Source organism: Megascapheus bottae, chromosome 11 (genome assembly GCF_031878675.1).
Source record: "Megascapheus bottae isolate mThoBot1 chromosome 11, mThoBot2.hap1, whole genome shotgun sequence".
Taxonomy (NCBI): Eukaryota; Metazoa; Chordata; class Mammalia; order Rodentia; family Geomyidae; genus Megascapheus; species Megascapheus bottae.
This window is the reverse complement of record NC_143519.1, coordinates 47,310,085-47,337,636: the sequence shown is the minus strand read 5'-3', so window position 1 is coordinate 47,337,636 and position 27,552 is coordinate 47,310,085. Positions and strand designations below refer to the sequence as shown.

The following is a 27,552-nucleotide window of genomic DNA, read 5'->3' as shown; positions in this document are numbered from 1 at the left end:
CTCACCTGCATCACAGAAAAGGAGGGTCACAGCGGGTGCTGGTAAATCACCCCTGCAATCTTATCTCCTCAGGAGGCTGAGGATGATGGTTCAAAGCCAACCCATACAGGAAAGTCTGCCAGATTAGAATCTCTAACCAACAAGAAGTGAGAAATTGAGCTGTGGGTCAAGTGATAGAGTACTACCCTCGAGTAAAAAAGCTAAGAGACCACACCAGGCCCTGAGTTCATGTCCTTAAGAAGGATACCCAATGACAGTATATGGAGACCATCTTGTGCCTGCTTCACAGGCTGGACAAGTGATGACCACCTGGCTCAGACTCCAGATTTTTAGCTCATCATGATTTCCTTGCTTGATAAGAACTACTTGAATGTTAACCAGTCTCACTAAACTTAGTCATCATCAGTTCTGTCTCTTGACTCAGCTCTGTGCTTGGGCAGTGCTGTACCAGAACAGCTCTGTGACTCCAGACATGGCTAATTCCTTCTCTAACCACCTCCACTGACTCTAATAGCTGTGTCACTTTAACCTGTAGTCACTTTAACCTTTACTTGGTCGTTCTGCAGCCTATACGTCACTGTGAAATAGAACATGTGATCATGGGGTGATTATTAGTAATTAAGATTAGGGGAAATAAAAAGAAGCTTGATTACCAGTGGCCAGAAATACCAAAGCAAAGCAATAGTACTTTGTGAATTAGAGCCAACAAAATTAACACGGCATGTGAACTTACTATTACTCTGACGCTGTGGCTAGGCACAGATGTAAGTGTCCATTTATGTTTCTGAGATAGCCTGCTCATGCAATGTACTTAGTATTTAATGTGGTAAATTATGTAACTTTCCTATTATGGGAAGAGGAAGTAAAACCAAAAAGGATTAAAAATGCTGGATGAGAACTTGGCCCCCATGACCACTGGTGGATTTAAACAACAAAGAAAGACTGTGTGTGTGTCTGTGTATTTGTACATGCATGCTACTCCTAGGGCCGGGTTACTATCTCTGAGCTTTTTTTGCTCAAGGCTAGTTCTCTACCACTGGAGCCACACTTCTACTTCCAGTTTTTTGCTATTTAATTAGAGATACGAGTCTCTTGGCATTGTCTATGTAAACTGGCTTCAAACTAGAATCCTCACATCTCAGCATCCTGAGTAGCTAGGATTATAGGCATGAGCTGCCAATGCCTGGCTCCTGATGCTGGTCTTGAACTGATCTATTCTATACTTTCCCATAGAACTTAATCTTACTGATTGTTAGGAATGAGAGCCCTGTCCAGAGTGGACGTGATCTCCCCTGATGGCCAGCTCTTCTTTGTTAGCTATGGTTGGTTGGTTTTGATTGAGACGAGGTCTCACTGTATAACACAGGGTTTCCCAAACTTGAGATCTTCTTACCGTTACCTCCCAAGTCCTAGATTACAAGCATACATCTCAGGCTCTGCAGCACTCTAGAATTATTTTTTTTAATGCATAACAATGTATGTAGCTATCTTCTGTACATATTTTGGATTTCTAGCACCCATATATGAGTTTAAACGTATTTTTTCTCTGTGTCTATGATGACACGTGATGCTGGTCCCCCTCCCCCCATTTTATTCTCATAAAAGTGAGAATGGGGGGATACTGGGTCAGGAATGACTTTGTCTGTCTAACTGATTATGTTGGACTTTCCATTGGAGAACTTCTGTGGGACCTGCAATTCTGGAGCGGTGGCCAACCAGAAGTGTATATTTCTTTGCAGTTTTTGTGTTTTGTGTTAAAATGTCAACTTCTATATTGCCATGCCACACCAGCTCTTCTGCTGGGATGGTTTATCCTGTGGCTTGGGTGACAGCTTCTGGGTCCCACCAGGGACCATCCTTTAACCAGAGACCATCCTAATGGTTTCTGGACTAGAGTGATTGTTGGCTTAGACATGAGTCACTTCAAAGATAGATTTAAAGCCTAGTTCTGGTGACTCATGCTGTAATCTTAGCTACTCAGAAGGCTGAGATCTGAGGATCATGGTCAAAGCCAGCCTGGGTAGGAAAGTCCATGAGACCCATCTCCAGTGAACTATCAAAAAACTCAGAAGATTGTGGGGTGGGAAGGATTGGTGAGAATGTTGCAAGGGGTGACACTGATCAAGATGCATTGTATTCATAAGGTGCTTTGTTAAATGGCAACTTCTTTGTACAACTACTTAAGGAAAATAAACTTTAAAAATTAAAAAGCCTTGAGTGGAGCTTTGGCTCAAGTGGTAAAGTATTAGCTTTCAATTCAAAAGCTCAGGGACAGTGTCCAGACCCAGATTCAAGCCCCAGAACTGACACCAAAAAAAAAAAAAAGTAGCTTTGAGCTGGTTTTTTAATTTTTTTTTTCCTGTAATGTATAGAGGGGTTACAGTTACATTTGGCAGATAGTAGGTGCATTACTTCTCACACAATGATACCCCTTCTCATGTTTTTGTCCCCATTTCCCTCCCCCCAACCTCTCCCAATCGCCTTGTTTCCCCTCCTTCCCTTTCCCATTTCATATACAATATGCCAGGTAACAAAGTTAGATACAGTAACAATATGAGATTAACCGAAGGGCAAAAAAAAGAGGAGAAATAACATAGTACATTAAGAACAACAAGATAAAGCTCTTGCTTCCACATCCTGGAGATCCTTTCATTTAGCCTCATCCTATGTGGCCTTATGTGTCTAGCTTTTGCACTATTGTAATCCTCTGCTAGGAGAGTCCTTGGTGTGTACAAATTATTACAAATGAGGGAAACCATTGAGTCTATGTTCCTTTGGGTCTGGCTTACTTCACTTAATATGATTTTTTCCAAGTCTTTCCATTTCCTTACAAATGGGGCAATATCATTCTTTCTGATGGCATTTCCATTGTGTATAAGTACCACATTTTCTTGATCCAATCATCTACTTAGGGGCATCTGGGTTGGTTCCATATCTTCGCTATGGTAAATAGTGCTACAATGAACATTGTTATGCTAGTGGCTTTAGTATGTCCTGTTTCTGGATGATTGGTTAAATGCCAAAGAGTGGAATTGCTGGGTCATAGGGTAGTTGAGCTGTTTTTCTGTGATCAGAGACAGCACTTCATAAACCTTATTTTTCTTATTCTTCACAAGTTAACAGTTGATAAAAGTTAATATAACTGGGAATTTGTGACTCATTACTGTAATCCTAGCTACTCAGGAGGCTGAGATCTGAAGATCTCAGCTCAAAGTCAGCTCAGAGAACAAAAATCCAAGAGATTCTTATCTCCAATTAACCACCAGAAAACTGGAAGTGGTGCTGTGGCTCAAGTGGTAAAGCAATAGCCTTGAGCTAAAAAGCTCAAGGACAGTGACCAGGACCAGAGTTCACAACTGCCAAAAAAAGGAAGAAGAAGAAGAAAAAAAAGTTGAAGTAGGAGGAAGAAGTGGAGGAGGAGGAGGAGGAGGAGGAGGAGGAGGAGGAGGAGGAGGAGGAGGAGAAGAAGAAGAAGAAGAAGAAGAAGAAGAAGAAGAAGAAGAAGAAGAAGAAGAAGAAAGGTAATACACACACACACACACACACACACACACACACACACACACACACACACACACCATAGTGTCCCTTGGTAAGAAAATGAGCTTCATTTAAGAGCTATTTATCTGTAAGGCCCACAGAGGCATCACAGACCTTTAAAAAGTCCAATTGCTGGGTGGTGGTCAGGGGGGAGGGAAATGGGGACCAAGACATGAAAAAGGGTATCAATGTATGTGAAGTAATGCACCTTCCATCTGGTGAATGTAATGTAACCCTTCTATTAATTACAATAAAAAATATATGGAAAAAAAAAGTTAAAAAAAAAGTCCAATTGCTATCTCCACAGAAGAAAACAAATCTATTCTAAGACTGAGGAAAGGGGGCCTTGGGAGCACAAAGAGGAGGCCTTGGTCATTTTACCAATATAAGTTTTCTGCAGGAAAGTATTCTTTATTGATTATGTTTATAAAAAACAAACAAAAATATGTATCTATGACATACAAACCCTCAGCCTAATTTTAATTATGTTCTAAAGTCTAAGTGCCAGTGATTGTATATAGAGATTCCCTCTTGAATACTTGTTTGTTAAATACTTCATTTGAAATATGATGTAAAAATCAATGTTAATAAATTCTTTAGGATTCCTGTTAATCACCAAAGACTCACTGCTAACAAAATCTTTGCAGCTCAGTTTTTTTTATGCTTTTCTTCCTTTTGTGCCTTTTATAGTCCTTCCTCCCTTCCTTCCTTTCTTCTGCTAGTACTGGGGCTTGAATTCAGGGCCTCACACTCCCTGTTTTTCTGCTCAAAGCTGGCACTCTAACCCTTGTGTCATAGCTCCATTTCTGGTTTTTTTTTTTTTTTCTGGTTAATTGGAGATAAGAGTCCTGGGAATGAGACTTTTCTGTCCATTTTGGCTTTGAATCTCGACTTTTAGATCTTAGATTGCAGCCTCCTGAATAGTTTGTCTTTTTCTTCCTTCCTTCCTTCTTTGCTTCCTTTCTTCTTTCCATCTTGCTCTTTTCTTTTTTCTTTCTTTCTTCCCTTCTTATTTCCTTCCTCTCTCCCACCCCTCCCCTCCCTTCCTCTTTATTTCCCTATTTGTCTATCTGTCTTATCTTTCCATTTATTCATTTATTTAGTGGTAAGGACTGATGTCAGGTCCTTGGGGAATCACACACCATTTATCTCTGAGCTATACTCCCAGCACCCTTTATCCCATTCTGATGAAGGAAGCAGTTTGTCTTCCTACTACAAATTCCTCCAGAGATCTTGCCTCTTTAATTGAATATAGGTAGAGTCCCCTAAATGTTACTTTTTTGGCTTCTGTGACTTTTGGTTTGGCCCTAACTGTTAGCAGTTGCTCCCTTCTTTGAGGCAAGCTTATGCTCTGGCAGAGCTTGACCTTCCTGGCAATAATGAGGTTTCTCACTGCCATAGACCTTCTGCCTAGGAGAGAGCCTCACAAAGCTCTGGGGCTCCTGATCTCAGCTCAGCCCTCCAATGACTGGGTACATAGTCATGGTGTAACATTCATTCTAAATATTTTCTTTCCTGGTCAAGCTCTGCTATAACAGATAAAACATAGTAGTCATGCATTAAATATTTCCTGATATTGATAATGTGTGTCAGGTACCTGTAGTCAAAGAAAGAGCCAACGTGATCCAAGAAGACAAAACTGTGGGGCAACTGGCTAGCTCTCACATTCTACTATCCACTTCCTGTTTACTGGCTGTGACTCGATCAACCTGTATCTCTTACCACTCAGGGCACATGTAATCCTGATAGATGGTTACTGCGATATGGGTGGGGCAGAAATTGCTCCTCTTATCCTTTCGGACAAATTTAGAGCCACTGCCTTCCAGGAGGTAGGTCTTGCTCCATTAATTTGGAGAAGAATCAGAAGAAAAGCCAAAGCCAAAGTCCACTGGATTGGAAATGCACGCACAGGAGTCTCCTAACACTCATATGTAGTGAGGGAAATCTCATCAGAAAGAGCCATATCACCTTTTGGAATTGCCCAAACCCAATGCAGTGTCCTGAGAGGGATACACGTTCAGGACAAGTGGAGCCATAGTTGGCTGTTACCGAGAATCAGAGTTGGATATGGGGAAATGGTTGAGGTCTTGGAGGCAAAGAAGGAACACAAGTCCTAATGAGAGTTGCTCTGAGTCCAAGGAGAGCAAATGAGATATTAACTCTTAAGGTCCCCTCAAAGGAGAGCAGCTCTTCAAGCCAAGTGTTGATTGGGTGAATTCTGACTATATGCCCTGGTTGACTCCATGAATTCTTTTCTGGAGGGGCAGAAGCCATTCCAGGGACAGGCTTTCTGTACTCATCTGAGGCTGACATGTGAGAAAGAGACACCAGGTAGGCTGCACAATGCCCTTGTTGGGGGGCTTCACTATGGAAATAGAAGCAAGAGTGTAAATGGCTCATTCTGCTTTCTCTGGACTTAATCCTCCTCAGCTCCCAAAGCTTCTGCTCAACCACAGTTGAAAATAATTGTCAATAGAGTGGTCCTAATGGCTGTAATCCTAACTACTAAGGAGACTGAGATCTGAGGGTAGTGTTTCAAAGCCAGCCAGGGCAGAAAAGTCTATGGCACTGTTGTTTCTAAGTAACTAGCAAAAAGCCTGAAGTGAAAATGTGGTTCAAGTAGCAGAGCATAACTCTCCCCCCAACACCTCACCCCTAGTAGAAAACTCAAGGGAGAAGGTAAGGCCCTGAGTTCAAACCCCAGAACTGGCACACACACACACACACACACACACATCACAATGACACAATGGGGGAGATGGTTGTGTTATTTATACACTTAAAGCCCACCTCCATCCTTTTTAGAAAGCAACTTCAACACTTTCTATTCAACAATGAAAAATTGTGAATGGGCCATTTCTATCTAGCAACAAATGTAATTTGATGAAGAGTGCTCAACAAAGCGTTGTTTCTGGGTTCCATGCCTTTTTTTGGAAGGACTAGTGAAGTGCAACGGGTAAGGAGAACCACTGAGAACACATGCTGTGGAACACATTCTATGAAAAGGGGCCTGGGGTTGCATTGTACGAAGATATTCTTGGGAAGCCAGCCCTCCACTGACACTAGCTGGAATGACTCACCATTCTTGTTGTCATGGTTACAGTTAACAGTAATTCAATTCATATGATATATATACATACATATATATATATATATATATATATACACACACACACACACCTCAATGGTGACACCAGATTTGACCCCTTGGTGTCTGAATAGACACACTGAGGCCTGTCTGTGGAAGTTCGATGAAAGCACTACGAAATCCTACACAGGTTTAAACTTTCATACAATTCTTTCATTCATTTATACCTAAAACTAGCTTGTGGCAGGCAGGATTCTGGACCTAGAGACACTGCAGTAAATTCTCAGCACCTGACTTTAAGGAGTGTAGGATTTGGGAGGAGAAACAGCTAATGCCATTGTGATTGAGATAGCCCTGTAGAAGCCAACTCCAAAAGGATGCCCTATTCATAAGATCTTGCTGACTTATGGAAATGAACTGTACTCCTTTCTTATTGATGTCATAGATCACAAATGTATAGGTTAGAATTCTCATCACAGTCTTAATGGGATAAAATCAAAGCATTGGCAGGTCTATATTCCTTTATGGAGCTTCAGGGAAACAAAACCCATTCACCTGCTCTTCTAAGTTTCTGCCTATATTCCCTGGCACATAGACCCTTCTCTATCATCATAGCCAGCCATGCTGCCTCTTTCTGACCCTGTTCCATCCAAAAAAATAGGTAAGAATTCTCTGTATTAATTTTTTTCTGGTACTGATACGGGGGCTATGGATGTGGGGCTTGCGTGTTCTTACACAGCTTTTACCCTCAAGTATGGGGCTCTGTCACCTGAGCCACGCATTCACTTACAGTTTTCTTTTTTTCTGGTTAATTGAAAGTAAGAGTATCATGGACTTTTCTGCTTAAGCTGGCTTCGAATGGCAATGCTCAAATCTCAGCCTTCTGCACAACTATGACAACAGGTTAGAGATCCCCTCCCTCACCTCTAACCCCACCCGCACCTCCTCCCCCAGTCCTGGACCTTGAACTCTAGGCCTGGACGCTGTCCCTAAGACCCTTTTGATCAGTGCTAGCACTCTACCACTCAAGCTACAGCACCACTTCCAGCTTTTCTGTAATTAATTGGAGATAAGAACCTCATGAACTTTCCTGCTCAGACGGCTGTGAACTGTGATCCTCAGATCTCAGCCACTTGAGTAGTTAGAATCACAGGTGTGAGCCACCAGTACCCAGTGTGTGCTCCCTCCCTCCCTCACCTCTCCCTCAATAGCTCATATGACTACATGGATACCACCCAGACAAACCAGCCTCATCTCAATATCAGGATCCAGAGCTTACTTCCAACTGTAGTGTAAAGGAATGTACTCACAGGTTCTAGGAATTAGGATGTGGACATCTTTACAAGCCATTATTCTGTCTAACATACTAAGGAAAGATTTGCCTTCATGGATACTTTGCATTTTTCTTTTTGTTGTTGTTGGTTCTGCTTGTTTCATTTTTGGGGTTTTTTTTTGGGGGGGGTTAGGTTTTATTGTCCGTCATGAGACTTGAACTCTGGGCCTGGGCATTGTCCCTGAACTCTTCAGCTCAAAGCTACCACTCTACCCCTTGAGCCACAGGGCCATTTCCAGTTTTCTGGTGATTAACTGCAGGTAAGAGTCTCATGGGCTTTGTAGTCCCAGACTGGCTTTGAACCATGATCCTCACGTCTCAGCCTCCTGAGTAGCTAGGATTACAGGTGTAAGACATTGCACCCAGCATTTTGTTTTGTTCTCAAACATTATTTCCTTGAAGATACTGCTTGATAGAAAATAAAATTATTTTCTATGGTGAAGATATTCTTTTCAGAATCTCATGATAGAATATGGAATATGGGAGATAAAACTCAATTTTATGATTATATTTCAAAGAAATTTAAAAATTATACTTCCACAATACAACTGCAGCCTATACCTATAGTCACAGAGCATCAGCTTTGAGCAAAAAGCCAGGTGTCAGTGGCTCATGCCTCTAGCCCTAGCTACTCAAGAGGCTGAGATTTGAGGGTATCTATTTGAAGCCAACCCAGACAGAACAGTCTATGAGACATTTATTGCCAATCAACCACCAGAATGCTGTGGCTCAAGTGCTAGAACTCTAGCCTTGAGCAAAAAAAAGCTAAGGGAAAGCAGGGACTAGTGGCTCATGCCTATAATCCTAACTACTCAGGAGACTGAGATCTCAGATTGCAATTCAAAGCTAGCCCAGGCAAGAAATTCTGTGAGATTTTTATCCAATCAATCACAAACAACAAAAAAACAAGAGAATGCCAAGCTCATTCACACATTCTTATCTTATAAAAATAAACAGAGGGGCCGGGAGTTTGGCCTAGTGGTTAAAGTGCTTGCCTAGCATTCATGAAGAGCCGGGTTCGATTCCTCGGTACCACATACATAGAATAAAAAGCCGGAAGTGGTGCTGAGGCTCAAGTGGTAGAGCTCTAGCCTTGAGAAAGTCCAAGGACAGTGCTCAAGCCCAGGACTGGCAAAAAAAAAAAAACAAAAACAAAAAACAGAAAAGCATGTGGAGCCTTTGTCACCTGTGACTGCTAGAAAGCTGGGGTAAGGTGAAATAAGGAAACTTGGTCTGAGGTGTTATACTAAACTCTTTCAAAAGCAGATTGAAAAGCATGGAATAAGGCCAGAACAAACTATTCTATAACTAATCCCCTACCCCTGACCTCACAACCTAATGTATCTTCCACTCTTCCTGCCCCTCATGGAAGTTCCTTTGAAGGTCCCTCTGTTGAAGTGGCATATGCAGAGCTTCAGCTCCCAGATGAAGGTTACCATGGAAACGATCCTCAATAAATGTTTGTGAATGAATCAAATACACTGAACGTCTGCTGAGCATGTTACTCTTGCTCATTAACCTGCCATGGCTCCTCACTGCACAAGGAATGAAATCTCATTCCAAATATGCCCCCCCATTCTCTCCCATCAGTCCCTATATCTCATGTTCAGATTCTCTCTTTTCCAAGGCTAGATTAGTTTGCTAAAGCTTCTGTAACAAAAGTCCATAGACTGAGTAGCTTAGAAAAAAAAGAAATTCATTTTCTGGAGAGTAGAAGTGGGAACTCCAAGTGCTGGTGGGGTCAATGTCATCAGAGGCTTTCCCCATCACCATCCTGTGTCTTGCAGATAGCTGTTTGATCTCTGAGTCTTTGCATTTAGATTTTGAGATTAAGAATGCTCAACTAGAAAAATTGATGCAAATATTCCAAAACTCTGAACAACCCTAAGCATTTCATATAAAGGCAGCAGTTTAGTATGTACAATGTATGTACTATCTGATCTTCTCTGATGGGCTTGTAAGTATTGCTTGTATTATTATTTCCTCAACTAAAATGTGAGCTCTTGTTGGGTAGACTATAACTCTAACCTGTTTCTCAGACACAGCTCACAAGTATCTGATGAATGAACCATGAGGAAATGACTTGGGAATGAAATGAGTTTTATACATTAGAAATGTACTTAAAATATCAGTTCTAAGCCAGGAACTGGTGGTTCACATCTGAAATCCTAGCTACTCATGCGGTTGAGATCTTGAGAATTTTGGTTCCAAGCCAGCTCAAGCAAAAAAAGTCCCTTAATCTTTATCTCCAATTAATAACCAAAAAGCTGGAATTGGAATTATGGCTTAACGGATTGAGCACCAACCATCAGTAGAAATGCCACTGGCACCAAAATCAACCAAACAAACAAACAAAAAAAAGCAAACAGTTCTTAGAGCACAAGCAACTAGAACCCAAAACAAGTATGTGGTTAATCACTGCTTTCTGACAAGACTACTAATGTGTATCAGAAAAGTGAACTGGTTCCATTGTAATATAGGCACCATGGTTAAGAGACCCAATTTTGGAGCTAGACTGTCTGGGTTTGACCTTGGCTGTGTGACCTTGAAAATCTGATATAACCTATCTTGCTTTTCTCATTTATTAATTGAGGATGATAAATACATCTACCTCATCGGCTTTTGTATCACTTAGAAATACTGCCAGCTCTTAGTAGGCGATGAATGTTAGCTATTATTATCGCCGGTAATTTCAGAGGTTTTTCAAGTGCCAACCCCCTCTCCTGCGCACACTTCTACCCTTTAAATGGGGTCATTATATTTCACTGCAATTTAAAAAAAAAAAACTTCTTCAAAAATACGACACTTCCACCATGGATTTGCAATTAGCACTGGGTATAATTCTCCTTTGTGTTTCCTGACATGGGGGTTGGGGAGAGGGGAAAGGGGCAGAGAAGGGAAGGCAGAACTCCTTCCCTCCCTCCCATAATGGCTGGGCCTTTGTAAAATGTGACAACCAGGTCCCTAATTATTCTTAGAAATGTCACAACTCACTGGACGCAATTAGGCTTGACAGTTCAAGGGCTAATTAACTCCAAATCCTGCTTCTTGGGTTGCCTTACTTCAAACCCAGGGTCACTTATTTTCTTAAGGCCTCAAAAAAATTCTTTTACCAGTTTTGTAGCAGGTGAGAATGCTGTGTGTTACCAATCTGTAACAGCGAACAGGGACCTCAGCCAGACCTTGCAGCCCAATGAAGGTACAGGTGAGGTTGAGGTGATCAAGGCATGGCTGTCCAAAGCCTGGTCCTGCGAAGCAGGAAACAGCAGATACAGGTGCAGGATTCCAACAGCAGTGACTCCATCCTATAATAAGTCTTCCTGCTTCCATTCCCTTCCCCCAACTGTCTCCAGAGAAAGTATTATGTCCAGCTTCACCACAAAACAACTATGCTAAGTGAAAGAAGCCAGGCACAAAAGACCATGTATTGAATGATTTCATTTATATGAAGTATCTAGAGCTGGCAGATTCATGGAGACACAGAGTAAGTGAATTTAAGAGATTACAGGGGATGGAGGAAGGAGGAACAAACAGGGTGTCATTGCTGAGTAAGTACAGAACTGATCTCTGGGTTGATGTCATGAGATGATTTTAGAGACAGCAGTGGGGGAAGCTTAGCACTATACCTGTGAATTAATAACACTGAATTGTTGGTTAACTGGAGCTAAAATGCTGCATTTCATGGCACATATATTTTAGCACATTTGGGGTGGGGAGGGAGTACTGGAGTTTGAACTCAGGCTAGGCAGGCATTCTACTGCTTGACCTCTTCCACTAGCCCTTTTTGTGACAAGGTCTTGCTTTACCGCCCAGTTGCCATGGACTGTGGTCCTCCTAGATGAGTTTTCTTAAGCAGTTAGGACAAGTGACTACACAAGTCCAGACATTGTGCTACTTCCACAGTTATGAGGAAGGCATGAACCACCCTGTCCGCCATTGGCTGAGATGAAATCTTGCAGACTGTTTAGCTAGGCTACCCTTGAACTTACAATCTCTGGCTTCTAAATAGCTAGGATTACAGATTTGTACCACGGTTCCTGCCTTATTTCAGCACAATATTATTAACGCTGAGTAAATCCCCTCAAAATCCCTTCCAAGATTCAGGTGCTGCCAGTGGGGCTGTGAGAGATGACCGGGCCCTAAAACTCCCCCCCCCCCCCCCCCCCCCCCCCCCCCCCCCCCCCCCCCCCCCCCCCCGCCACAATTCATGACCAGAACTAAGGTATCTTCCCCCTCACTTTATACCAGGTGAAGACCTACCTTCCTCATCCAGAGGACAAAGTTTCATGAGGCCACATTGGAAGTGAACTGCGGCCCACATCACACACCAAATCTGTCCACGCCTTGATCTTAGACTTTTCAGCCTCTGGAAATGTGAGAAATAAATTTCTGTTCCTTATACATCACCTACTTTATCTAGTCTTAAGTATTTTACAGCAGCACACAGAGACTAAACTAAAACATATCATTGTCCCCTCTCTTGAACATCACACATAGGACTGCCCACCATCAGACGTCTATGGATCCACCATTTATCCCAAAGGATGACAGGACATATGGTATAGCTGCCTGAGCCCTGTTCCAGCATGCTGCTCCCTGCATTGAAGCATCCCGCTGGCACAGTCCTGTTGCCTGTGGAGGCCATTCTTCTCTAGTGTCTTCCTCCCCATCACATTGCCCTTCCAGGCAGAGCTGGAAGGCTATGCCTTTCCATGCCTCTGTATATCATGCTATTACCATGTACCATTCTACTGGGCTTCATTACCCCCTTAGAAACACTGAGTTGCCACATACAAAGTAAAATGCACTCTTAGTAGTGTATATTTGTATGAGTTTTGGTGCATGTTACTAGTAGCGCTGCCCAAACCAACAACATATTTTCATGCCCTTCCTAAATCCCTCACACCTCTCAGTGGCTCCTGATAATCAGGGGCTGTTTATTTTTCTTTGTCTCAAGTTTGGCCTTTTCCAGAATGTCATATAAATGAGATTATGTACTATGTACCACAGTCTGCTGTGATTAATCTTTATTGTATATCTGCCTCTGGCTCTAGACTGGACCTTATATGGGGGACTTATTTATCTTTCCCAGCACCAAATACAGCATGTGGTCAGTAATCCTTTTCTGCACCTGTGGGTAAAATGGATAAATGAAAGCAAGATGCTAGAACCTGTTTCCAATGGAAACACTCCCCCTCGCCCGGCACAATGCACCCAGAAGTAGCTGACAACTACACAACCATGATAGACAAGGAGACACAGATGATGTTTCCCCCTGGCCCTGCCTTCCTGGTGATTGACAGGAAGCAGAATACAGTGAGCCAATGGTATGTGACTACCTGCAGCTAGGCCCCTCCTCTCTGCCTGCAGTGGCCATTCCTAGGCCATCCCCAGCAAGCCACACCCATGGGCGGTGCTAGTACTGACCTTGGTCAACCAGCAACCCTGAGGGTTCACCATGGACCTTAGGAAGAAGAGGTGGACGCAAACAGCAGGGTCCCCAAACCACGGTTCCCTGATACTCTCCCCACTTCCCTCAATTCTACATAGAGAGTTACGTATATCTAGATCTTTCCCTTGCTGTAACAACAATCTGGATTCAAGGAAGTAAAATATCATAGAACCAGGTGAGTTGCTACTTTGTGCAGTCCCTTTCTGTTTTAGCCCCCGCAGAGGACCCTGGGAAGTCTTCACACCCACACTCCAATCCTATAGCTATGGTCTCAATAGGAACAAAAGTCCAGCATGGTTATGATTTTTCTTTCCTTTTGTACTTTATTGAGTCTTTAATTAGCCCCTCCATGGGAACTCTTGGAAGACACCAAAGCACAACCAGGCCCTCAGATTGTATGCAAGCATCATCAGTTATTAAAGAGAAATTACGACAGAGTTAAGGATCATGTGGCAAACATACATAAATATCTCTTAAATAAACAAGAGACCCAATAAACTCATAACTGACCCTCTGAGACTGGACCAGCTGCTTGCATCGTTCTCAGCTCTGAGTTTGGTGTAGTCATTGCTCTCTTCACGTCCCATGCAAAGCTAGGTGGACCCTATCTTGCTTACTTGCTTCGGTAACTTCCTTTCAACAAGGAATGGTCAAGGGGTGAAACCTCTATTTGGAGAGTCTGGTATAGCTGCTAACTCTGTTTCTCATTATTACAACAGTTTAGAATTGGCTTTTAAAACAGCTCAATTGCCTGGCACCAGTGCTCATGCTGATAGCTTATTCTAGTGGGCTGAGATCTGAGGACTGCAGTTGGAAGCAACCCTGTGTGGGAAAGTTCATGAAATTTTTATCACCAATTAACCAGCAAAGAGTCAGAAGTGGAGCTGTGGCTCACATGTCAGAATACCAGCCTTGAGTAAAAAAACCAAGCAAGAGTGAGAGTCCCTTAGTTTAAGCCTCAATATTCTCTCTCTCTCTCTCTCTCTCTCTCTCTCTCATCTCTCTCCTCTCTCTCTCTCTCTCTCTCTCTCTCTCTCTCTCTGTCTCTCTCTTTTCTGTGGAAGTGAAAATTAAATGTATAATAATAATTCCTATCATGGATCAGAAGGCTGAGTATGTTTTAATACTCTGCTCACTGGTATCATCAATCTAGCAAGCATGGCTTTACTTTCTCTCTTAACTATCAGCGCTGTTGGATTTACAGAACTGGTGAATCACCTCCAAGAGTCCTGTAGCTCAATGGCTGGTAGAAGTCTTCTTCTGACAAACCAATAATCTTGGTCCCCTCCCTAAGCCACACTAATTTATAGGTACATTTCAAAGTGATATATTACATCTGTTAGATTTCATCTAATTCACTAAGCATGTGCCACCACTAGGGACATCAATCCCACAAAGACTGAAGGCTTCATAGAGGGAGAAAAGATGTCTCTGGCTCTCACTTGAGCTGAAGAATAATAGACATAAGGTGCCGTGAAAGGCTCCCACACACAGGATGAGGGGCTTCCGGGTTTCTGCCAGAGAAGCATCCAGAGGTCAAGACTCATCCAGCAGGCAGCAGTGCACAGTTTACTGCAAAGGACCTTCCAGAAGGATAGAAGAAGCACTCAGGCTTCAGAGAGACCAGAGCTGGAATCAGTAGTCCACTCTAAATATGCTATGACATTTTCAGCAAGTTCCTTGATCTTTTCCAGCAATTTCTTGTCTGAGCTATGGGTCTATAATCAAAAATATTCCGTGAAATATATAAAGATATCACAATACACACAGAGGGCATAATTTCTGCTCCTTCCCAGACAAGGAAGGGTCAGTGCAGGTGGACATGAAACATAGAACAGTTTATCCACAGAGCAAAAAATAATTTACTAGGTTCAGGAGACCAGGAAAGATCTGGAAAGTGGAATGCCACAGCAGTTTGGAATGACCCATGGATAGCAGGTGTATTTGTGAGGCTAAGACGGAGGAGGAAGATAAGTGAGAAGAAGATCATTCAACATAACCCTGATCTCCCAGCATGCCTTGGCCTATAGCTAGTCCTGAATCTACAGTCCACCATAGGTTTCTGAAGGGAAAGTTAATGTGATGCCCTTCATAACATTATAGGCTTTATACTTCTGCATCAGCCAGACACAGCTTTGACTTGTCTCCTTGCTACTTTTTGTTTCTTTTTGTTGTTAATGTGCTGATACTAGGCCTCATGCTTATACTTGGTCTTCTTACTCAAGACTAGTACTCTACTACCTGATCCATACTCCCACTTCTGGCTTTTTGCTAGTTAATTGGAAATAAGAACCTCACAGGGTTTTCTGGCCAAGTTGGCTTCCTACTGTGATTCTCAGATCTCAGCCTCCTGAATAACTGGGATTATAGGTTGAGCACTAACACCTGCTCTCTGCTCCCTTTTGAGATCTTATCCCTAAAACACTCCGAGCCAGAGGCTGAGGCTCTCCGGGGCAGGAAAAGAGACTGGAACAGCACGCAGATGGAGATCGTTCATCACAACTCTAGACTGACTTCGAATACCATCTGTATCCATCTTCCATCGAGCTGAGAAACTGATTTGGGAATTGCCTTTACATGTACCTCCTCTACACTGGAGGAGAAAAGCCAGCCATCTGGTGTCAGAGGATGAAGTAGCACCCAGGGGGCACCCTGGAGAAGGAGGTGACTTTGAGTTCATCATCACAGATGAACTCACTCTGCTCATGGGACCTTGATTTTCATGGCTGGGCCTAATGAGCATTTTCACTCAGCTCTGTCTCCATCTTTGTTTTGTGCGTTTGGCTGCTTATCTTCTGCCTTACATGCACTGTCCTTGGTGTATGCAAAATCTCAGCAGGGATCTGTGGGGAGCATTTGTGACACTGAATATAAAAATGTCTCACAACAGATCTCAATACACCACTCTCAACAAATGACAGATCAACTCAACAAAAGTTAAGCAAAGACACCATCGACTTAAACGACACCATAGCCCAGCTGGGCTTAACAGATATACACAGAGTCTTCCACCCAAGGGCAAAACTTTTTACATTTTTCTCAGCAGCACATGGAACACACTCCAAAATAGATCATATAATAGTTCATACAGAAAACTTAAGCAGATACAAGAGGACTGATATAATCCCATGCATTCTATCAGACCACAGTGGAGTCAGACTAATTCTAAACAATGCAGTCAAAGTTAAAAAACATTCAATCACTTGGAAACTGAACAACACACTTCTGAATAACTCCTGGGTAACAGATTAGATCAGAAATGAAATTAAAAACTTCCTTGAATGTAATGACAATCAAGAAACATCACAAAGGAACTTATGGGACACAGCAAAGGCAGTTCTAAGAGGCAAATAGGAGCCCATATTAAAAAGACAGAAGAAGAGCATGTAAATAACCTAAAAAAAAACTGAAACACCTAGAGGAGCAAGAAAAAGTTAACTCTAAAACAACTAGAAGGACAGAAATAACAAAAATAAAATCAGAAATATCAGAGATTGAAATAAGATCTACTATACAAAAAAATTGATAAATCAAAAAGTTGGTTCTTTGAAAGAGTCAACAAAATAGACAGACCCCTGGCAAGGTTAATCAAAAAAAAGGAAAAGGGAGACTCAAATAAACAAGATTAGAGACCCCACGGGAACAATTACAACTGATTCTCAAGAAACTCAGTCCATTATGAATAAGTACTACAAGGACCTATATTCAAAGAAACAAGAAAATTTAGTAGAAATGGATGATTTCTTAAATAAATATAGGCTACCCACACTGAACAACGATGAGGTAAACAAATTGAACAAACCAATCTCTTACAACGAAATTGTGGAAGCAATCAGGGAAATGCCAACCAAAAAGAGCCCAGGTCCAGATGGATTCACTGCGGAATTCTACAAGAAGTTTAAAGATGAAATAAAACCTATACTCTTGAAACTCTTCCGAGAAATAGAAAGAGAAGGAGCAATACCAAACTCATTTTATGAAGCTAATATTACTCTCATCCCCAAACCAGTGAAAGACCCAACAAAAAAAGAAAACTACAGACATATCTCTCTAATGAACACAGATGCAAAACTCCTCAATAAAATATTGGCCAACAGAATCCAGAAACAAATTTAAAAAATCATACACTATGATCAAGTAGGCTTCATTCCACAGATGCAAGGCTGGTTTAACATTCACAAATCAATCAATGTAATACATCACACCAATAGAGCTAAGGATAAGAATCATATGATAATTTCTCTGGATGCGGAGAAGGCATTTGACAAAATACAACATCCATTCATGTTGAAAGCAATAGAAAAATAGGAATAAGAGGTACATTCCTCAAAATAGTGAAAGCCATATATGAAAAACCTACAGCCAGTATTATACTAAATGGTGAAAGACTGGGACCATTCACCTTAAAATCAGGAACTAGACAGGGATACCCACTCTCTCCACTTCTCTTCAATATAGTGCTGGAACCCTTAGCCAGAGCAATAAGGCAAGAAAAGGACATCAAAGGGATCCGCATAGGGAAAGAAGAAATTAAACTATCCCTATTCGCAGATGACATGATCCTCTACTTGAGTGACCCAACAAACTCCACTCCCAAACTTCTAGAATTAATAAGCTACTTTAGCAAAGTGGCAGGATACAAAATTAACCTTCAGAAGTCAGTTGCCTTCTTGTACACCAACAATACACAAACAGAAGGCCAAATCAAGAAAATGATCCCATTCGCAATAGCCCCCAAAAGAATAAAATACTTAGGCATATACTTAACCAAAGATCTAAAGGAATTATTCAATGAAAACTATAAAAGCCTAAAGAAAGAAATTAAAGAGGACACTAGGAAATGGAAAGACATTCCATGCTCATGGCTAGGGAGAACCAACATAGTGAAAATGGCTATACTGCCAAAATTGATATACAAATTCAATGCAATCCCCATCAAAATCCCAAAGACATTCTTCATTGAAATAGAAGATATAATCCAAAGATTCATATGGAACAAGAAAAGACCTAGAATAGCCAAAAAAATTCTAGGCAAAAAGAGCAATGCTGGAGGTATTACAATACCAGACTTCAAACTCTACTATAGAGCCATAATAACAAAAACTGCTTGGTACTGGCACAAAAACAGACCAGAAGATCAGTGGAACAGAATAGAAGACCCAGAAATAGAACCACATACCTATAGTCAACTTGTATTTGACAAAGGAGCCAAAGATATACAGTGGAACAAACACAGCCTATTCAATTATTGGTGCTGGCAAAACTGGGCAGCCACATGCAGAAAACTAAAAATTGACCCTAGCCTGTTGCCATGCACAAGCATTAACTCAAAGTAGATCAAAGACCTCAATGTCAGACCGGAAACCGTGAAACTGCTACATGATAAAGTAGGAGAGACACTGGAACTCGTAGGCATAGGCAAAAGATTCCTGAACAGAATCCCAGGGTCACAACAGATTGGAGAGAGACTTGATAAATGGGACTACCTAAAAATAAAAAGTTTCTGTACAGATAAAAACATAGTTGCAAAAGTAGAGAGACAGCCAACCAACTGGGAAAAGATATTCACCAACAATACATCTGACAAATGCTTGATATCCAGTATCTACAGGGAACTCAAGAAACTAATCCCCCGAAAACCCAATAAACCATTCACTAAATGGGCAAGGGAACTAAAGAGAGACTTATCAGAAGAAGAGATTAAAATGGCAGAAAAACATATGAGAAAATGTTCATCATCCATGGTCATAAAGGAAATGCAAATAAAAACAACCCTAAGATACCACCTTACCCCAACAAGAATGGCCAAGATTTTGAACTCAGACAATGACAGTTGCTGGCGGGGTTGTGGAGAAAAAGGAACCCTACTACATTGCTAGTGGGAATGCAGACTAGTTCAGCCACTCTGGAAAGCAGTGTGGAGGTTTCTTAAAGAACTGAAAATAGACCTTCCCTATGATCCCGCCATACCACTTCTGGGCAGCTATCCTGAACATCGTGACCCAGGATATTACAAGAACACCTGCTCAGCTATGTTCATCTCTGCACTATTCACAATAGCCAGGCGATGGGAACAATCCAAATGCCCTACTGCAGATGAATGGATACAGAAAATGTGGTATATATACACAATGGAATTGTACATAGCCAACAGACAAGATAAAATAATGGTATTTGTAGGGAAGTGGATGAACCTAGAGCGAATCATGTTGAGTGAGACAAGTCAAGACCTAAGGAACAAAAGGCGCATGGTATCCCTAATATGTGGCTATTAAATCCAAAGAGTACAAGAGCGAGGACTCAATAACTGCATACCTAAAGCTATGAACATGGTAATGGAAATATAAACATAACTATATAGACATAAAAACCTATGACTCTATAGACATAATGTTTTACTTCATAAATTAATATGTTTCTATGACATACAAACCCTTAGCCTAATTTTGATTAAGTTCTAAATACTAAGTCCCAATGATTGTAAATAGAGATTCCCCCCTTGAACACTTGTTTGTTAAACTTGTCATTTAAAATATGATGTAAAAATCAACATTAATAAATTCTTAAAAAAAGTTATGGCCCCAGTATTTTGAAATATTCACCATCTTCTAATGACATTATCTCTTTTGTTAACACTTTTATTAATTATAATCAGTAACATTGTAGTCATGTACCAAATTTTGCTACTATAATGTTTTATCTAGTCTGATAGAATACATCTATTTTTTCAATAAAATGCATCTCTTATTATCAGCTACAAAAAATAATGTCTCACAACAGGACTCAGAAAACCTCCAAGGACTGGGTGACTCCATTGTTTGGATTGTGGAACTCTGGAAGGCAGAATGCACAAATGCAAGACTTATCAGAAACCTCCAAATCTGCTGCAAGTCGGTGGCTCGTGGCTTATAGTCATAGCAGCTCAGGAGGCTAAGATCTGAGGATCACAAGTTTGAAGCTAACCCAGGCATAAAATCCTCAATACTCTTATCACCAATTAACCAGCAAAAAGCCAGAAGTAGAGATGTGGTCCAAATGGTAGAGCACTAGCCTTGAGTGCAAAAGCTCAAGGACAGGGGCCAGGAGTTTGGCCTAGTGATAGAGTGCTTGCTTAGCATGCAAGAAGACCCAGTTCGATTCCTCGGTACCACATACATAGAAAAAAGCCGGAAGTGGTGCTGAGGCTCAAGTCGTAGAGCTCTAGCCTTGAGAAAGTCCAAGGACAGTGCTCAGGCCCTGAGAAAAGCCCAAGGACAGACAAAAAAATAGTAAGCTTGAAAAAGAAAAGATTTGATCATGGTAAGCAAAATAAATACGTGATTGATTATGTCTTGACTTAATTCAATCACATCTAGCTGTAGAGAAGTGTTTAGACCAGGTTACCAATCTTTCCTCCTGTAACAATTTTGACTGGCTCAGAGGTAAGACCAATAAAATAGTATTTCCCTGGGGAAATTTTCTTCTGATCATGCATATTTAGCTTGAAGCCCTAAGCCCTATGTAGATTCTGAGAATTTATGGTTTTCACCTAAAGCTATTTCTTTTTCACTCTGACAGTTCAAAGTGTTGATTATACCAGCTTGAGGAAATTGCCCTCCACGTTCTAAAGCTTTGTGTTCTCAGTCATTTTAGTAGAAGACAGAAGACAACTTCCTGATGTCTCTGACTATGTTTCTGGAAGCCCAAGATGGCAGCTCCCAGGGATTCCAGGGCCCACAAGCCAGCTTTGAGAAGCTGCCTTTCTGGGACAGTTTGAAATGGGGCTATTCCATCTCATTGGGCAATTCCCCCAAAATATTTTTGAGGAACATTTGTACAAGATAACAACTGTTACTCAGAAACAAATCACATTTAGCTAGTTACTAAAGCCCTACCATCACCTCAAAGACATCCTTTCGTTAGACCAAGAGATAGTATGTTAGCATGTAACTACTTGGAGGGGATCTTAACAGAGAGTGAATCTTCACTCTACGTATTAAGGGAAAATCAATGGAGCATGTTTAAATTCTCAAAAAAAAAAAAAAAGTTAAGGGTAAGCCAGGAGTTTGGCCTAGTGGTAGAGTGCTCACCTAGCATGCCTGAAACCCTGGGTTCGATTCCTGGTGCCACATACATAGAAAAAGCCAGAAGTGGCTCTGTGGCTCAAGTGGCAAAGTGCTAGCCTTGAGCAAAATAAAGTCCAAGGACAATGCCCCAATCTTGAGTTCAAGACCCAAGACTAGAAAAAAATAAATAAATATATTTTTTTTAAAAATTTAAGGGCATCAACATAAAAGGAAACTAGATGGAGAGGAATCTCTATAGTCCGTTAGCTATCTGTCCAGTCTAAGGTCAGACCATAGGACTAATGTAGATCTGTGTCACTCCAACAGCCGTACGGATACACTTTGTACTTGTTACATGGTATAATCTGGTATACATCACCATCCAGGGAAACTGAAATAGATATGAAATATGTTTCGGACCAGTAACCAGTCCAATGGGGATAAAGACAGCCTTTTTTTTTTTTTTTTTTTTTGGCCAGTCCTGGGCTTGAGCTCAGTGCCTGAGCACTGTACTTGGACTTTCTTAAGGCTAGAGCTCTACCACTTGAGCCTCAGCACCACTTCCGGCTTTTTTCTATGTATCTGGTACTGAGGAATCAAACTCAGGTCTTCGTGCATGCTAGGCAAATCACTCTACCACTAGGCCAAACTCCCGGCCCAACAGCCATTTTTTGTTAGAATATCATGGCAGCTCATCACAGAAGCTAGTCATCCCGTGGTGGCTAGGAAACAGAGAGAGAAACCTGCAATGGTTGGCTTTTATCCCTTAACTCCATCCAGGCTCTGGCCTGTGGATAACACTGCCACATGATTTTTGCTACCATGAAGTTATATCTCAGCCCAGCCTAGAGGCAGTGGAACCCAGAATTATGGATTGAACTTTCTGAAATCATGAGCTGAAATAAATGCATCCTCCTGTAGGCTGTCTTCCCTGATATTCTGTCATAGTAATGAAAGTTTGACTCACATAAAAAAATGGGTTACTAGGGAAATGGAGTCATTGTTGTGACTACCAAGCCATGTGGTTCAAAAGGCTTTGGAGCTAGTTTTCAGGAGGAATTTGGAAAAGTTCGGTGAAGCAGGCTAGAGAAGCCCTGGAATTCTGTGTACAGATCTTACTGGGTGATTCTGCTAGGAGCTCAGAAGAGCAGAATGCTCATTGGGATTTTACAGTAAAGGCCAGGACATGAGTCTCAGGTGGAAAATATCCAGTAAGAAAAAAAGGGTGGAGGCTAGGAGTTTGGCCTAGTGGTAGAGTGCTTGCCCAGCATGCACAAAGACCTGGGTTCGATTCCTCAGTACCACCTACATAGAAAAAGCTGGAAGTGGTGCTATGGCTCAAGTGGTAGAGCTCTAGCCTTGAGGAAAGCCCAAGGACAGTGGAAGTATGGCCTAGTGTTAGAGTGCTTGCCTTGCATGCATGAAGCCCTGAGTTTGATTCTTCAGTACCACATAAACAGAAAAAGCCAAAAGAGGCACTGTGACTCAAGTGGCAGGTCACCAGCCTTGAGCAAAAATTGTCCAAGGACATGTTCAAGTCCTAGGACTGGAAAAGAAAAAAAGTTGTTTTTATTTAAATATGGCTATGTTTTTTTTTGTACTGTGTGTGTGTGTGTGTGTGTGTGTGTCCGTGTGTGTCTGTGTGTGTCCACATAAGCTTAAACTCAGGGCCTGGGAGTTGTAGCTTTTTTTTTTTTTAAGGCTGACACTACTACCTGAGCTACACCCTCACTTGTTTTCTTATTTTTTATTTGTTTTTATAAAGGCAGTGTACATGTTACATACATCAGGTAAAGAGTACATTTCTTTTGGGGCATTATCCCTTCCCTTGCTCTCTCCCAGTTTTTCCCCTCCTGTCCCCAATCACAAGTTGTATAGTATCACTGCTGCATTTATTTACCCTTTATCCATTTCCAGCTGATTATTATTATTATTATTATTATTATATTCTGTTTAACTAGAAATGAGAGTCTTGTGGATGTTTTTGTCCTGTCTGGCTTCAAACCACAATCCTCAGAGCTCAGACTCTGCTGTAGAAAACTCAAGATGACTGACTAATTAATCTTCTAGACAAAATTTCAAGGCAGTCCAGCATTTAGGATATGGCTGGTAGCTTTTATACAGACATAATTAAAAAATTACGAACAGAAAGCACAGTGAACTATTTGAAAAGTTTGTGGTTTGTCCAGAGGATATAAAATTGGGACAGTCCCTTGGTTATCTCATATTGTTATAGTATCTCACTTTGTTATCTGATATATTGAATTTATTTGTATTTGGTTATTTGAAATTTGATAGGGAAGGGGGGAAAACCAAGATGGGTGGGGGGTGTGGGAGGGAGGGTAATGGGTACCAAGACATGTGAAAGGGTATGAATGTATGTGAATTAATGCACCTTCTATCTGGCAAATATCATGTAACCCTTTTACTAATTACAATAAAAAAAAGAAAAAAAAGAAATACACTTGAAAAATTAAAAAATAAATAAATAAAATAAAATAAAATTGGGACAGAGAATGTGTAAAGTGTGTGTGTGTGTGTGTGTGTGTGTGTGTGTGTGTGTGTGTGTGAAATCTCTCAATGAAAGGGAGGGAAATTTCCCTCTATGGGGGATGATCCAGTTGGAATGCAGACAGCATAATACCACGGGCTGGGGAGCTGAGTAGATGAGAACTGGAAGAAGAAAGTTCAGCAGGGCAGGCATGCTCAGTCTCTCTCTCTCTCTCTCTCTCTCTCTCTCTCTCTCTCTCTCTCTCTCTCTCTCTCTCTCCCTCCCTCCCTCCCTCCCTCCCTCTCTCTCTCTCTCTCTCTCTCCCTCCCTCCCTCCCTCCCTCCCTCCTTTCTCCCTCCCTCCTTTCTCCTTCCTGGTGGCTGTGAAGTCAGTAACCTCTGCCACTTGTTCCCATCACCATGAGGTGCCACCTCACCACAGAGTCAGAAACAGCAAAGCCAAGGAAGCCTTTGAAATCATGAACACAGATAAATAATCCCCCTTGTAAGTTGTTTTTCTTAGATATTTTGTCTCTGTGACAGAAAAAGTGACTAACATATTGGATGAAGCAAGACACTCATCAATGGCTGGTGTTCTTATCAGAAGAGGAAGGCCGTGTGAGAGGCAAAGGTAGACGCATGGCCACCTGGGGCTTGCCTAGGACAAAGCCTGAAACTCAGCCTGAAAAATAGCTAAATCAAGAAGGATTTGGTTGGGGCTTAAATGGTAGAAGTCTTCCTCAGTATATACAAGGACCTGGATTCAAACTCCAGTATAGAAAATAAGAGAGGGAATTAGGTCACAGACACAGAGAGGATGCCACATAGCAAGGAGGCATTAAAGTATGATTGTCTACAACCAAGGGCTGCTGAGCAACTGCCAAGCTAAGGAAATGCATGCAATAGGTTTTTCCTCAGAGCTTCCAGAAAAGTACAACCCTGCCATGCCTGTCAACGCACATACATAGCCTAGAAGGAAATCTACTTGTGTCTTGCACTTCTAGATCCATAAATGGCAGATGATAAATTGTATAGTTTAGAGCCACCTACAGCAGCCCTATCAAACTAGCACATCAGTCTCACAAACAGGCCATAATAACTAAGATTTATTAGACCCTTTTCCTGTCAAGGGAGCATTTTTTAAAAATCTCAATGATGACAGCCTTATTTTAACATCCTTATGGTTCTGGACTAGGAGTTGCGGGGTGAATATTTATTCTATGGTCTTGGAAAGATTAAATATGTATATATGTACATGTACACATGTTTAGTCATCTACTAAACTGTATTTTTTTCTTCTATAAATTTTATTATAAGGCAAAGATCTCTGACCAACACTTTCTAAACTGTCAGAACAAGCCAACACGCTAGATGGGACATTTGGGATAAGTCTGAGAGATCACGTACTAGAAATGAGAATGGCAAGAAGCTGAATAATTTGTCAGAACAGAATTCGTACTTAGTACATAGATAGATACTTTGGGGTTTTTTTTGTTTTTTAAAAAATTTATTAATGTTGATTTTTACATCATATTTTAAATGACAAGTTTAACAAACAAGTGTTCAAGGAGGGAATCTCTATTTACAATCACTGGGACTTAGTATTTAGAACTTAACCAAAATTAGGCTAAGGGTTTGTATGTCATAGAAACATATTAATTTAAGAAATAAAACATTATATCTATAGAGTCATAGGTTTTTATGTCTATATAGTTATGTTTATATTTCCATTACCATATCTATATAAGCTGTATTTTTTTATAGAATCTGGGCACTAGTAGTAGTTCTCATCTGTAATCCTAGCCATCAGGAGGCTAAGATCTGAGGATTGAAGTTCGAAGCCAGTCAGGTCAGGAAAGTGAGGCTCTTATTTCTAATTTATCAATGATAAGGCTGTGGCGCAAGCAGGTAGCATGCCAGCCTTGAGAGGTAAAAGCTAAGGGACAGCACCCAGGCCCTGAGATCAAGCCTTACACATGTTTTGGGTTTGTTTGTTTGTTTGTTTGTTTGTTTGCCAGTCCTGGGCTTGGGCTCAGGGCCTGAGCACTGTCCTTGGGCTTTCTCAAGGCTAGAGCTCTACCACTTGAGCCACAGCACCACTTCTGGCTTTTTTTTTTCTATATATGTGGTACTGAGGAATTGAACCCGGGTCTTTGTGCATGCTAGGCAAGCACTCGACCACTAGGCCATCCTCCCAGCCCGGTTTGTTTGTTTGTTTTTAAGTGTGATGTTTTGGTATTAAGAAATAAATTCTTCCAATTGTCCTTATAAATAGGTGATCCACATTTACAATTATACAACATATTGAATAGCAGTGGTACAGTGTTATTGTATCCTGTAAGATGTTGACTGTCCCTGGTCTGTTCCCTGTGCCATCAGAAACACTGCAGGCCGGCTCTCTGTGGAATAGCAAATTGCCTTCTGACAGTGTTGATGAGGCACCACTATATTTAAAGGCAATTTGAGGAAGAGTGATCATCTATGTAGAGAAGGCCAAGTTCAGATGCAACCAGAAATTACACATCCCTATCCCAACTAGAAGACATCACTCCTTCCAGATGCTACACAGTAAGGAGACGTCTGAGGACCACTGGTTATGGCATAAGCAAAGACTTAACAAACCCAGGTGTCACAAATTTGTTTTTAGACAGAATTAGCTCATTTAAGATTGTCAGATATTTTTTTCTTTTTGAGTTTTTCGGTGCTAGTGCTGAGGGCTTGAACTTAGAGCTTGGGTCCTGTTCCTTAGCTTTCCACTCTATCAATTTGAGCCACATCTCCACTTCTGGCTTTTTGCTGGTTAATTGAAGATAAGACCCTCATACTTATTTTGCTGATCATATAGTACATATAATGAATATATATCTCATATAAGATATATATAGCTATAATAACATTGAATATATAATATATGCTTAAATATTTTATAAGAATCCTTTCAAATGAAAAGAAAAATCAATAGTTAATGTGGCTCTAGGTAATCACATTTTCTTTTTAATTCTGTGTGTGTGTGTGAATTCATCCTTATCTTTTTTGCTTATGGCTGAAGCTCTACTACTTGAACCTCATCATCAGACTGGCTTTTTGCTGATTAAATGGATATCAAGTCTTGAGGACATTTCTACCTAGTTGGCTCCAAACCATAGTCCTCAGAGATCAGCCTGCTGAGTAACTGGGATTAAAGACATGAGGTACACCATCGTAATGATTTAAAAAAAATCCCTTTGTGACAAGTGCCAAAGTGGGCCAATGTCATTCTTTCCACTTACAGTTGGGCAGTCAGTCACTCAGGACCCACACCTGGCCTGCCTCCAGAGGAGACTTTACCATTCTCCTGGCTGCATCCCTTCATAGCCAGTGGTCCTGGTCCCCAGAACCTGTGTTTTGCTCTTGCCAGGGAGATGATTGGTTCATAGTTGTTTTCTTCATCTGTTAGAGGCTTCAAGGCACAATCCAGTTTTCTATCTTCTAATGGGTAAACTTGAAAACTTATTTTATATCCTATTAATAACTTTTCTTCCCTTTTTTTAAACAAATGTTCCAAATCTCACACTTCTAAAGCACAACTGGTTATTTCCCAGAGTAATCACAAACAATCCTGGTG

The 27,552-nt window shown here is 41.2% G+C and overlaps 1 protein-coding gene across 1 annotated transcript in view; it reads left to right on the top strand.

Annotated features, from left to right (window-relative positions):
- LOC150057023 (uncharacterized) overlaps window positions 1–12,347 on the top strand; it is a 95,427-nt gene extending 83,080 nt beyond the window's left edge. The window contains exon 4 of the mRNA XM_090341735.1: window positions 12,210–12,347. Coding sequence (XP_090197861.1) covers window positions 12,210–12,268 — 59 coding nt within the window. The 3' untranslated portion in view covers window positions 12,269–12,347. The remainder of the gene's footprint in view (window positions 1–12,209) is intronic.
- Window positions 12,348–27,552: the final 15,205 nt, after the last annotated feature.